This window comes from Punica granatum, chromosome 1 (assembly GCF_007655135.1).
Source record: "Punica granatum isolate Tunisia-2019 chromosome 1, ASM765513v2, whole genome shotgun sequence".
NCBI classification, from domain to species: domain Eukaryota; kingdom Viridiplantae; phylum Streptophyta; class Magnoliopsida; order Myrtales; family Lythraceae; genus Punica; species Punica granatum.
In genome coordinates this window covers 46,549,954-46,564,640 of record NC_045127.1, presented here as the reverse complement: position 1 = coordinate 46,564,640, position 14,687 = coordinate 46,549,954, and the positions used below count along the sequence as shown (strand labels likewise).

Sequence of the window (14,687 nt, the reverse complement as noted above, 5' to 3'; positions counted from 1 at the left end):
AATCAGGGAAGCTAGAAATTTCCCGAACGTTATACTGGCGGCTGGATTTGGACATTTGTTACCCATAAAAGACATCCAACTCATGGCTTCCTCGAGCATCTCATATCTTCTTCTTCAGTCTGATATCTTCTTCTTCGATCTCTCCCTCTCTCTACTTGTTATTTATAATAAGCTCAAGAGTCTTTCTGCTGGGACTGGGAGCTTTAATTCAAAGTTCCTATGTTTGTGTGTTTTTTATCCTTAATTAGTTATGCTTTGTCCGTTTTAATTTGTATCTTTATATTCTGCGTTGATGATGATGTAAATCCCTAGCTTCATGCCGCCTCCTCCTCTTCTTCTTCTTCTACGAGCCCCGGATATGATAATTCTTAGCAATATATAAACCGATGGATTTCATTACGGAAATCCGCTGGAGCGAACAATCGTTCGTACTCCATTCATCTTTTCGGAACTCTCTCTTATTGTTTCTCTTATCGGCGAAAAAGATGGCAAGTGATGTTTTCATTTCAGTTCCCAAATCACAAGTTGAAGTATTTTAACCAAGTCAAGGCAAAACCTCGTGCCCATTGATACTCAGCTCTTTTGCTCGAGTAGCCCGGCTAGGTACGTTCTGCAACATCATGCTTTACAGACGAGTACAAGTAATTAAGTTTCTCCCAATGATGTACGTAAATATTCATGCTAATGTATCTTGAATAATTGATGACCGTCAACGCCCCATTTTGGTTCACCGGCTCTAGGACAGGACATCAGCAAGGCTCTCGATTAGGACTCCAGGACTCCAACAAAAATGGCGAGAGCAACATATGAAATTTTGTGGCATTCACAATTGATCCCGAAGAGTGAGACACGAACTATTGATATTTATACCATAGGCAGTGGACAAACATGATCTCGCATCTCTGTATCGTTTCTTCGGTGAGTACGACTATCTTCATGGATCCCAGAGCTAGGTTCAGTATTTTTAGATCAACATTTGGTGAGTCTTGGACATTTCAAGACAAAAATCACATCGAGAGCCCATTCGAGCAAAGAAATAAAATTTATGGGAGCTGGAGTACCCAAACAGTGAATACAGCAACTCGAGCATATCATGATCAATCGTGAACCTAAAAGGGTGATTCTTATATGCTTGACCTAGGAAATCGAGTTAGGTTCGATTTGACGGGTCACTCATCCCAAGATTCAATATGGAGAGAGAGTTATGAATTTTTTAGCGTACCATGCCCGAAACTGCTAAACCGGGACAGATTCTGCCAGTCGATGGAGAAAATCCATAAAAAATTTGATTCTTCGTATTTTCAAGAATGGCCAATGTCGATGGATTTCCAATTCACTGAAGATTCAGAAAATCAAAGAAAATGGGACATGTTTTTGGCTAGATTAATACAGAATTGAAGATTTTCTCACAGATTAGAATCAAATCTCCCTGTTTCGGTCAGCTGTTGAAGAAAAATTGTTTCGGATACTTTCCGAGGTCTGAAAATTCTCAAATTTTACCAGGACGTGCTTAACTCATGTAGGGATCAAGGAAAAATGTCAAATAGGCCGAAAGGTTCATGAGAAATTCAGGAAAACGTCGAATGTTCAGGTCATCCCATGAATTGTAACCCTGTAACTTCTCCTTCCTTTTCCTCTTTTCTTCTGCCCGCCTTCCTCACATGCTCACGCCAACTTCCCTGCAACCCTGCAGCCCCGCGTCAGACGCCACCATCCCTGGCACGTCTTCTTCTTCATGGTTTTCTTCTGCAAGGAAAAGGGGTAGGAGAACAGAGGGAACAAAGAGCAGCAAAAATATTTTAAAAAAAAAATCACCATGTCCTCTCCCATTCAGACAGACACCTCATGGCTTCCCCTCACGCTCCTGTTTTTCCCTTAGCTCCCACAGAACCCTAGCTGAAGTTCTCTGGTCGAACCTTAGCTCACACCCACAGCTACCTCCAGATTTATTTATTTTTTTCCAGCTCAGGCTCTTCCCTTAGTTCCTTCGCCCTCAGCTCGTTTCTTTTCCCCGGACCTCACAGCTCACCTCCTGAACTCCCCAGCACTTCCGCAGTCCGAACTCTCGCTTCTCTCACGCTCTCACCCGCTCCCTCAGCTCAGCTTTACCCGACTTCCCCTCAGCTCCCTTGAACGGACTCCCACAACTCGTTTTCTTCCTCACACACGACTCCCTCGGCTCGTCCTCTCCCTCACTAACACCATCTCCCCCTCTCCCTCTCATACGGGACAGCAGATCAGAAATAGCAGAGGCAGAGGCATCAGCAACTTCTTCACGTGACCAAGGCCATTCCCTGCAGTTTCGATCGCTTCCAGTGCCTCCCTTGAGCTCCCTGAACTACTTGAAGCTACTGATAGTGCCCCGAAGTCCCTAAGCTAAGTCTCTCGTACATTTCTCTCATTTCTCTCCTTTGCTATTCGTGTTTTGTCCGTTTATTTTTCATTTTTGCTGCTCCTTTTCTTCTCCTTTGCCGGTTCTTCCTGGAGCTGCCATGCTGCTGAACGTCTTCATGTTCCCAAGCTGCTGCTGAGTTGCCGAGGACAGCCGGTGAACAGTCCGCTCGAGTCTCCGTTGCTGCGGCCATTCTCTGTCCGTGCGGGCTCTTTGTTGTCTGCCGCTGCCCCACACTCCCACGACATGCTGTTATCGTCATTCTGGCTCCTCTCCCTCGACCTCTTGGGGCTGTTTTGTTGCTTATTTTGTCATATTCTTCTCCTAATTGTTGTTGCACTATGATGTGTATTTTTGCGTCATTCCGTTGGCTTTTTCCTTCCATTTGCAGATCCGACATCCCCAAACAAATCATTATGGACTGTGGCTGCCATGCTCCTCCCCTCGCTGCAGCTTGCCGCTCCACGTCTTGTCCTAAGGTTCCCAAAGCTCGGTTATGACAAAATCGGACCTTGAGACGTTGTTCGCGATTTAGGCTTTGGAAAGGTATAAATCCCCGACTTAGTGGCATGTTTAGGACTTCATATTCATACATCGTGTCTGCTTGGATGGTGCTGATAAGAAATGAATGTTCGTGGATCGTGTGGATGAACGAATTTATCCTGAACCCGATTTTATGAACTTTCCGGACTGTCTCATTCCAGTCTTGAGGATGCCTTTAGTTTCTTTTTATATCAGCCCATAACTTTCCAATGCGTTTCAGTCAAGTCCCGGAAATTTTTAACATTTTCCAATCAGTCCCTGAATTTTCCATAATTTTTCAATCATCCCTTGGAACTTTTTAATCCGTCTCATTTTAGTCCCTGGGGCATTTTTCATTTTTCAGATCAGCCCCAAACTTTCAAATTCGTTTCAAACGAGTTCTGGACTATTTTCAGTAATTTCTATGCAGCCCTGAATTTTTCTAGAATTTTTAAACTAGTTCCGGGAACTTTTTATGTTGTTTCATTTTGGTCCCTACGGCACTTTTCATTTTTCAGATCAGCCCCTGAACTTTCAAATCCGTTTCAAACAAGTCCTGGGCCATTTTCAGTAATTCCTACACAGTCCCGAATTTTTCCCGAATTTTCAAATCAGTCTCCTGAAACTTTATCCGAATTTTCAAATCAGTGCCTGTTCTTTTAAATTTGTTCAATTCAATCCTCGGACATTTTCTAAGATGTCCAACCCTTCTTACTTGGATTCCCGACCGACAATGTGTGTTCTCGTTTAATGCGTTTTTCTACCGTTTATTATGTGTGTATAACATGACAATATGTGTTCTTTTTTGTATTTTCTCGCTCCCATGAGTCGGTGTCGTTTCATCGATTCTATTAATATTATAATGTGTATGCTCGTATGCATTTCTTGTGATCATGGCGGCACCGACTATGTAAAATATGTATGTTCATCGTGTTTGATGTGATCATGTATTCTTACTTGGTATTTAGACGCGTTTTTTATCATTTAATTGAAACCTCACACGAATCGGTTTAACCATGCAAACTAGGCCTAAAATCAATTTTTTTTAATTTCAAGGCGGAGGCCTAAAATCAATTTTTTTTAATTTCAAGGCGGTCGAGAATTAGGGTTCGCATCGGACAGTCCATTAATGATCGGCTCGACGACTTGAAACCCGCAAATTTAGAGCATTTGGCAAAATTTAATTAATGTAATCAATAATTCCACTCATGGGGTAATTGGGACATTCTTGCAACTAATTAATTCACTTAGCCCTAATAATTTTGCACGAATCTGTAACTAATCAATAACACGCGTCGATATGCTACAAACATGCATTGGTACCATTCTTAAAACTTGCAAATTTTATAAAAATCCGAGACACGTGACTCGATGTGACATGGACGTCTAGGAAGGACTTGCGCGTCTAAACTCGAGACCTCACCTAATTTCAGGAAACTCATGTTGGGGCGCGGAAGTTCTTTTTGGATCACTTCCGGATAGACTAATCGGTCCTTTGGCTCTTTTAGGGTTCTTGCACAACCCCGGAGGGTCCAGGGGACTGGTCGGCGCCGGTCACAGGCCGAGGTGGCTCGCATCGCATAGTCTCTCTTTTCTGAAATGAATTTTCACGTCAAGGGTAAAATCGTCTATTTGTAGCTTAGCGACACCCCTAGGGTTAGAATAAGAGTAACACTACGGTATCAGGATAGGTATGGGCTACCTGTCTAGGGGCAGGTTCATCTTCATAGCCCTCTCTATCCGACCGATGAGTTTTTGTTATTCTAGCATAGTCTCGGGCAGTTAGATTGGGCATTTTGTCTCAAAATACAAATACCAAACTAATTGTATACTTGGTTTAAGACAAAAAAAATGGGCAATAGTGGGTTAAGCACTAGGTTCTATGGTTTACGGACGAAATTCATGCTCTATAATAACCTGTAACGATCGTAGTGTCACAATATAGAACAATCCTAAAAGCAACCCACCAATACAAGACTTGACTGCAAACATCACGTTTGTTAGGTCCTCGAAAAATAAGGCCAAAATGCAAAAAATCCTCCCGGGGCGATCTTTGATCGATTCATATCCTGTATCCACTTTTGTCTACTTTAGGGTAGAATTTGCGTACCAAGATACCCCGGTTAATAATCAGTTAAATCACTTAAATTCGACAATAACAAACACCTCATTGTTTGTTTATTTGTGCTTGTTACATTTTTGCACTTGTTTATTATGCGGATCGAGTTCGAGCCTTTAGGACGCGATTCATACAGGGTCCAACGCCCCTACCCGTCGATCAAGGGATTCAATCCCCCAAACACTGAGAGCGCATCTTAATTTCAATTTCAGTCTTTTCAAACCACACGGTGAGCACGAGCGAAATAATGACCGGATGCAAACCGACTAGGATTCATTTATTGTAATTTTTATTTTATTTACTTGAGAAAACAATGTAAGGGTTTATATTGTACATTTATTCATGTAAGAATTCCGGTCGGAGAATGGACAGTCGGAGTGTTTCCTCGAATTTACGGTGTCAACGCGTAAGATGAGCGGAACTTAATTAAGCGGTAATTAAATTAAAATGGCAAGCCTAAACAAGCTAGAGTATCGATAGGGCGTGCAAGATATAGGCTTGTATGTAACAGAATCCCCGAATTCGGAATCTCGGGTTTCGTAGATCCTATGTCTTAGCAATTAGGTGTACCCCATACCTCTAGACCCGGGTAATTTACCGGCCCTCAACCTTCGGATTGTAAAATGGCAAATGGCAACTCCTTCTCACGTGCGTCCGTCACGCGTCTCCCCGGGAAGGTGGACACTCCCAAGCCGCGTTGCATAGGCGCGCGCATGCGTGTCCCAACGAGACGAAATTCGGGTACGCACAATGACCATGATTAGTCTTGCTGATGGGAAGTGCTAATTGCTTGTACTCTACCTAGACCTACCGAGTGGCATTTTGTCTACTACAACAAAAATAATACAATGATAGCCCTACAACCTTAAATCTTTATTCCAATGAGGGAAGACAAAACGTATATCGCTGGTAGGTATCAAGATTGTCAGAATCGCGATTCTACTTAAAATTGGTCGAGGGTCGTAGAATCGTGAATCGTAAGATTATACCTGTAATTAAAAAAATGACATATATATATATATATATGTAACATACTTTCATGAGCAAAAAAATCAATTTTTGTTCGTTCAAATAAAGACCACAATTAAAGGAGAACTAATGTAATTGAACTCTGCTAGCATCCATTTTGTACAATCCTCAAGTTTGATAAAAATAAGGAAAGAACGGATTCCAATAATTGCAGAAATCAATTAAAGATAACCCTCTTCTTAGATGATCAGGAATAAGGCTTGTGTCAAATACTGGAAGCTCTACAATTAACAATCATTTTCAGTAAAAGCGCTATTGAACTTGAACACTTTGGAAAGTAAAAGACCAATTTTGATCTGTATAGGATAATCATCACGTAAAGGACCAAACTGCTACCATTTTCTTCTGGAAAAACAAGAAGCACAGTGAATATGAGCAGGCAGGTCTAGGTGTTAAGTTAGACATCTTGATCGGGGGAGATCGGTCCATATTAAAGAGTTATGTCAATTATTGTTATGTGACTAGAATCTTTCCAAAGATGAATAGTCAAAGAGAATGGGACGCGGAGACAAGCAGAAAACACCCAAAAGTATTTTCAGTCACAGTACATCTGTGAATTTGGGCAGGGTCGCAGCAATCAGCATTCTTTCATGTTTCGTGACTCCACCAAGCCCACTCTTTCCTCTAAAGAGTCAATCAAAATTTTGAAGTGAAATAGAAAAGCAAAGGCAACGGAGGCTGCGAAGCTACTAATTTGAATGAACACGAGTTTGAGAAATCGAATCATCATCGATATATCACAATCAATGATGTCGAGAAGTTTAGGGAAGGGAGATTAGAGCTTAGAATTGGAGATCGTACCTGTCATGCCCCAGTCGAAGCTCGGAGTAACCGAGAAAGTAACCGCAACTCTGCCACTTGGAGAAGGTGGATGGAAGACTGAAAGCTTGGACAAGCTAGCTTGTCCGAAGAAGCAGGTGGTGGTCCGTCAATCGAAGCTCGTAGAAGCAAGCAGGTGGATGGAAGATTTTTTCGAAGACTCAAAGATTTAGGGGCAATGGTCGAAGGCTTCAAGGTCGGACTGGAAGGAAAGGAGAAATTAGGGTTCATCCAACTGGAAAGAAGGAAGAAAGGGCGGGCGGGAGAGAGCTTCGGGTCTAGGCTTCCAGGTATGGGCTTCCGCCAGCTTCCGGGCCTGGGCTTGGGCCGAATTGGGCCTGAACGTAGAATCGCAGAATCGATCTGATTCTGCGATTCTATGACTCAGCACGCGATTCGGTCACGATTCCACAATCTCGACTCACCCCGTAGTATTGGAATCGGTGAACCCCCCTTAAATCGTAGAATCGTACGATTCTACAATTCGAATCACTATTCTAACAATCATGGTAGGCATCATACTAATTTACTTAGTCATCTAAGCGTCTACGGAGGAACTTGAGGGGGCTTGAATTTGAGGAGGGCTTTTCTTTTTTCAAATTGAAATTATGAGGATTTCAATTTTTGATCCAGCTCTGATGGCGAGGTGCTTCAAATGATTTTCAAACTCGAACAATACAAGTAAAATTTATTAATTAGAATTTAATTTTTTATTAAGTCACATTTTCATAAATAAATAATGATATTTGAAAAGGGAGGTATAATGTAATGGTACAAATTTTCGGTTAGAGTTAAAAGGGTTTCAACCTTGATTCTTTTTCTAACCACTAGGAGTATTTTGTGCACTTTTATTTATTTATAAATATAAATGGAGCTTTTTTTATTGCCCACAATCTTTATTTACATTTTTTTTCTTGTATATTAGGCTCACATGCCCGTAACTAAAACAGAAAATAAAATAAAATTGATGTCTTCATTGTTTGGTCGGAGGAATTTATTATCTGGCCATTGGGCTGACACAAAAAAGAAGAGGTACTAGCGTGGGCCCAAGGATGGAGCCCATGTAGTACCTTCACAGCCCACTGCTCCACAGAAACGACGCCGGAGGCTCGTGGATAGGTGCATTCAATGAAGAGCAATCAGCTTTGGTAGTCCGATACGTTGGGCCGGAATGCGTCTCTGTGTTGGACATGCACGGGCCCAAGCTTCAATTTTTCTGCTCTTTATTTATGAGGACCTCACTATTTTTCTTTTTTTCTTTTTAATTATAAATAAAAAGAGGTTTTCATTCTTTTCTGTTTTCTCAAAAAAAAAATAAAAAGAGCGTAGGAGGTAGAAAGGTAATAAGAGCTAATTGATGAACTGCCCAGGCATCAGTACTGTAAATGAAAATAGAGTGCAACTCAGCCACCGCGGACCTAATTGACACGGTATATTTCAAATTTTTTTTTTTCACGATTTGGTCATACCAAATGTGCTAGGACAAACATCACGCCACGTTAAGATGCAAGCAAAGAACATGCTTTGCTTCCTCCAGCAAATGCTAGATACTGTAAAATACCAAACAGATGTAAAAGGGGAAAAGGAGGAGGGGGCTCTTACAGTAGAAAAACACATTTTAGCTAGGAGAACATATCCGATACTCAACTACTAGTAGCCCACGTACTGTTTAGTAGCGCACGTATGAGGAGACGAATGGATGCGCTGATATTCTAGCCAAAATGGGGAGGGACTAAGATGTTAAGTGTAATTGTTTTTAACTTAACGTCTATTTTACTTTTTCAGACGTTTTCAGATGTAAATAGGACATATTTCTCACGTACTATAGTTGATCTTTCAGCACACTTTTTTATTAGCTTTAATGAACTTTTTACCAAAAAAAAAAACTACTAGTAGCCTGATATGATATATCCAAAGAAAAGAAATCTATTGGATGATTATATCTCATCAAGTTGGGTGACATAATTACTGAATAAGTTGCATCAAGCCAATGAATAAGTATTAACAACGTGTCATAGTCATTGCTAATTATCGTAAAACTTTATTGGTTCTTTATCATATGTTATTTGAGGAAGAATTATTGTGAGATTTTCTCATGGCTTATACGCAGCAAGTAACGCTTTATAAAAGCTTAAACAACGAAGGAATCTGTTTATTCACTTGGACTAATAATTTCACATTTACATCACAAATGGCCAAAGCGCATTTGCACTTCAATGTTTGCAGCATAAAGGATGGGAAAGGAAATATCGACTTTTTCTATGTACATTCACGATTTATAATAAATATAAATGCCAAAAAAAGAAAAAAGAAAAAATCAATGCTGCAAAAATCGAAGTGCAAATGCAACAATAATCCCAAAAAAAGAAAACTGCCAGTTCCTCCGATTACCAGACACTTCAACACGTGCGGCCCAAATTTCAACCTTCAAAGCCCCGAGGGAGGCTTTGACCAGGGGCGGAAGTCAATGCCCGCGCCCCCGTTACCGCTGTTTAAGGTTGTCCCAGAGGGAAGAGCAGTGCTGCCGCGCGAACCCGACCCGCTTCTTCTCCAGGTCGTAGACCACCTCAAAGCCCTGCTGCTGGTAGTTCCCAAGGATCGCCCCGGGCCCACCGGCCAGGTCGGCCTCATCTCCCCCGTTTATTATCATCAAGCACCCCACTGTCCGGCCCTTCCTCGGTCCGCTGCTACCGTCCACGAACTCATAGAAGTAGTTGGCTCGGGGAAGTAGCACCATACTGGAACTTTTGCCATCCCCGGCGAAATGCAGTGATAGGTTTGGCACGTCCGATTTTGCCGCCTTGTCATCAATGTAATAACACGGGCTGAGTCCAGTTTGGGCCTCGATTTCCTTGGCCCGTTTGCGGACTCGCCCGAGTTGGTAGTCCAATTCGGCCACAACGGCATTGTACAGAGTCGCCGGCAGCATAGTGAAGGTAGTCCCCGAGTCCACGACCATCCCACCATTCCCCTTCCCATCGATTTCTGTCAAGAATATCGGTGCCGGAATATTCTTCTTCCCCACGGAGACTCCCATGAGCCCGACAGAGTAGAAGTACGGGTGTCTCGGGTTGTCCAGCATCGGAGTGAATACAAATTTGATTCCTCCTCTACTGCCGGAGCCCGAGCTCTTCTGTTTAGACTTGGACCGGCCTAGAATGAGCAGACTGGGCTGGTTAACCTGGTTCGCATCGAAAGAGTGCGACACCAGGCAGTAAGAGAACTGATTGCCCAGCTGAGGTGACAACTTCAACAGCTGGGCCGGCAAGGAGAGGACTCCACGGCCAAACCCTGCCACCCCAACAGGCTCACCGAGGGCAGAGTGGGCGCATCCGAACGTGAAGTTCGGGAGGACGAGCGGCGGAGAGGACATGGGGATGGAGACTGTGTGGCGGTGGAGGCGGGCAGTGAAGCTGCCATCACCGTAGGCGTAGTAGAATGGCGGGCAGGGGTAAGAGTCACAGTCAGAAGTCTCGATTGAGTCCAAAGGGCACCGCGCAATCGCGCAGAGGTCAGACGACGGGAGCAAGGTGGAGGAGTGGGCGGCCGAGCAGGAGGCGGACTGGCAGGAGACAGTAGACGCGGTGGATGATGAGAAGTTGAGGGTGGCGGGTTTGGGCTTCGGCTTGCCGTCACAGAGGATGCAGGTGAAGGGGGAGCAGGGGAACCACACGAGGTCGCTGCCGGTGTCCATGTACAGAGAAACCGACTGCGGAGGGCGGGAGGCTACGGTGAGTGACAGGGTGTAGTCGCTGCCCGGCAAGAGAGGGAGGGAGACCTGCTGCTGGGCAGTGGATGATGAGAGGTGGCGGTGCTGGTGGTGGCGGTGGAAGCGGGCAGCAGAGTGAGCAGCGGTCGACTTCAGGAGATGGTGGGGGGTGCGGTTGAATCGAGCTCCAGCGAGGGAGTGTTTCAGGGGGAGGAACAGAACCTCCGCACATGAAGCAGAGAAGCATGCAAAGATGAGGATGACGAGCAACATAGACGAGGCCATGAACTCCAAGTCGAATGAGAAAAGAGGAACGGAAATTTGGGATTTTTTTTTTCTTTTTTCAAATTTTTTGCCTTCTTTTCCGAAGGTTTCATTCGCTATTTATGTGATGAAGACGTGGAGGTTTTGGGTTTGTTCAATGAAGAAGAACCGGTAAAAGAGAAGGTTTTAAAAGGAGGAAGCAATTCGCCTTCACAGAAATTCGAAATTCACTCAGAAATATTTCATAATTAAGATTGGAAACGCTATAATCTTTAAGTTGTATTAGGATTTCTGTAATAAAAGAAAAACAGAGAAAAGAGGAAGCTTCCGGTTGGATGGGTTTTGGTGGAAGCAGCCGCTGGCTTATAGAGGGAGTGAATGTTATCAAATCCTGAATACTCCTCACTAAGCAACTAATCCCTTCTAAATCAATTTTAAATCTCCGGGGTCTTATTCAGAAAGTCGGCAGGAAGAATTAGGAGAATCCCTTCTAGAAATTTAGGGACCCAATTCATATGAATAAAATAGACTCGAGACCGTCCATAGGATATATCAGCCTCGGAGTCGATAAGGAAGGATTACTGAATAATAGTGCCCGGAGTGCAAGTATGACATCTATATTGGACACAAATAAAGGATCAAATGTTATGTTCTTCCAACTTTGAACGGTAAAGAATACCTTGCTCAATCAATATGGTTTGATTCAAGTGATTCGGTATTTGTTCTGTTTAAGTAAGGTTTTGAGTTCGAGTCATTGTGAATACAAAAAATTCATATTGAGAAACTTTATCCTTTAATAGGCTGATCCAGCTCGACTGAATTAATGGGGATCGGCTTCGAGAGGATTCACATCAAAAAAAAAAATGTCGCTCATGTTTGATTAACTGTGCATGGTATTATAGATTGCATTGGGCAATAATTTTATTTTATGATTTTTTTAAGGTTTTTTTAATGCTTCTAAATAGAAACTTCGTCTTTTCTTATAGGTAATTGCATCCCCCGGTTAATTTAAGTTGATAGGATATTATTTCCTCTCCGTATGAGAATTTCAGTTGTCTTTTTCCTTTGATAGCATATGTTGATAGCATGTTATTACCTTTTCTGTTTTAATTTTATGAGTGCATATTATTATTACTTTTGACATATTATGGTGTATTTGTTTTTCGAAATTTTTTTTACTCAACTCAACTCAACTCCACTCTATTTATCTTCAATTCAACATCACAATCATTACTTTTTTTCATTTTTAAATTTTTTTTAACCATTCAATTTAATTTTTAATATTAAATTCTCTCAACTATTCATTACTTTTTCACAATTCAACAACACAATCATTACTTAATCATTACATTCTCTCAATTATTTATTACTTTTTCACACTTTTTCTCATAATTCAACAATACAATCATTACAAATCAATTAAAATCAAAACTCAACTCAACTCAACTCTAAATCTAAACGCACTCTAAAATATTGCATTTTTTAGTCTTCATTACATAAAAATAATAATATAAAAGCATAATTTCTCATAAAAGTTGATCCATTAAAATCAAAATTGATCAAAGTAGCATTTCACCATTGAGCTCCTAACCAGCCTATCAAAATCCAAGCGGATAACATAAGAAGAAAGAGTTCCAAAAAAAAAAATTTATGAGTTCGAAACCCATTAAAATCATCAGGTGACAAGGACCAAATAAGAGCACGAAGAGATTAGTTATAATCTATTTTGAGGACATTTGTGATCTTACCGAGTAAAGTGAAGTTTTTAATAAATAATGAAAATATAAAGTTTTTACAAATATGAAATTGAAAAGATTAAAAAGTGTAAAATGCAAATTAACTAGTTCGGTTAGGTGATCAAAACTTTTTTTTCCCCTATTACAAGTGAGGCCAATAAAAAGTTAAACTGAAAAAATAAAGAAACGTAGGAAATTTCATTCATAAAAATCGAATCATCAAGTTATTAATTTCAAGGGAGAATTTATGCTTCTGCATGCAATTCAGGACTAGTCCTTTCCTCATGGGACCAAAGACTTTAATATGGGGCCAATCACTGGAAAAAAGGCCATATCCGAGTCCTTGATTGTAGCCAGTTCCGTCGACCAATGATCGTTTTGGTGTGATTGGAGGGCACGGCCGGGGCCGAGCTGGCAGGGCATTAGTGGTCAAAATTGGAAGAAACGCCATGCACCGCTGACCAAATGATCTTGCTGCATTAAGTTAACTGGTCAGCAGCTGGAGGGTTGACCTAAGAATAGTCTTAATGAACGGCAATGGCATATATATATATATATATATATATATATTTCGTATTATAAAAATTTTCATTAAACTATAAGCGATTAGCTTCATTTTATCCTAAAACCTCAAGTTAATAAGAAGTGATATTCAAATTCAAGAACATACTCAAGATTTGAATGTAGAGGGCAAACTCTTTGAGAAAACAAATATGATAGTAATTTTTTTCGAGTTAAGAAGCGAATTCTAAATAATTTTATAAATTAATTGAACAAAAATACATAAATTTCTTTTTAAATTTCGAAAATTTAAGCAGGGAGGATTGCCCCCCCGATCAGTCCTTTCCTACCCAAATTCCTTGGGAACCCGACAATCACATATATAAATTCTTGTGCTCATGTGCTTTTGCCAAGTAGAATTCTAAGCCTCGGCGGCTTCTAAATAATCGACTGTCTACACAACACGCCAAGCCAAATCCGTTGAGGTTAGCAGGCTATAGGAAAATCACTCATGACTCCAGAGAGGGATTGAGATAATCGTTATTAATAGATCAATGAAGTTTGCCAGGTACAATGCATGGGCTAGCTGCAGGATATTGCAGATTCAAGATACCTCCTCTTCCCTTCGAATCGAAGGTGTTGAATGTTGACCTACTGATGATATGCATAACATCGTCCTAGGAAGAATTCTGTCAATTAAATCAATTCAAGATCTTTCTTTAATTAATATATATTTCAGAGACGACTGGGTTTCATCACTTAGAAACGAAACTTTGTGATGGGGATGCTCTGACTTAGAGAAGACTTATAATGGTAAGCATCAAATTGTGAAGGGCTTGATCGAAGAAATGACCTTTCCAGCCTGTACCCAGTAAATCGAATAGGCCCCTTCACATTTACCTGGAACTCATGTGGTCTACGACATAGTCTCCTAGACTTAGCACGGGCGAAAAAATATCTACTTTTACAAGTAAATGAACTGACAACGAAATTTGTCCAAAAATACTTTAATGGTAATTAAATCAGCATCAGGAAGTCAAAAGTGTGCTCTCGCATTCAAGTGAAACTGCAAATATGAAAGAAAATGCGTGACTACATGGAAACTGGAAAGTATTGTTTTTCCGGATTAATCGCATACATCAACCGAAATTAATGCTGGAAGCGATGACATAAAATTGATTAATCAGAAAGCACTGTGTGAAAGTCATACATACATTGATATGTTGCCATGTTGCACAAAATTGATTATGTGAACTTATTTTTAAAGAACGGGCCAAACGATTGAAATACCTTTCATTAACGGTTATTATATAGATTTATAAGAGATAATCGATTATCAAAAGTGATTGATAAACACAACCTCCTCCATTTAAGTGCACATTTACTTCTTTCAATCGCAATCATCACCAAGTGCAAGCCAAAGACACGGCTTTGCCATCAGCCTTCGGGGTTGGATATGGAAATGAAAAGGAAAGAAATAAAGATCTTTCTTTCACCATTTATTTATGGAAAATTAATTAAAGGGGGAGAAGTTCTGGCACTTCAACGTCCTAACGGGAAAGCAGTGCCTAGCCTATTGACACGTGGCGATATGAG

General features: G+C 41.1%; 1 protein-coding gene across 1 annotated transcript; it reads right to left on the bottom strand.

The window, feature by feature from the left end:
- Positions 1 to 9,018: 9,018 nt before the first annotated feature.
- LOC116195143 (probable aspartyl protease At4g16563) lies at positions 9,019 to 11,215 on the bottom strand. The gene has a single exon (XM_031524125.1). It carries the CDS (start codon positions 10,873 to 10,875, stop codon positions 9,364 to 9,366), a length of 1,512 nt encoding a protein of 503 aa, XP_031379985.1. The 5' UTR covers positions 10,876 to 11,215; the 3' UTR covers positions 9,019 to 9,363.
- Positions 11,216 to 14,687: the final 3,472 nt, after the last annotated feature.

Bases quoted from the DNA above. Each gene is read 5' to 3' on its own strand.
- LOC116195143 (XM_031524125.1), bottom strand. From the start codon at position 10,875: ATGGCCTCGTCTATGTTGCTCGTCATCCTCATCTTTGCATGCTTCTCT.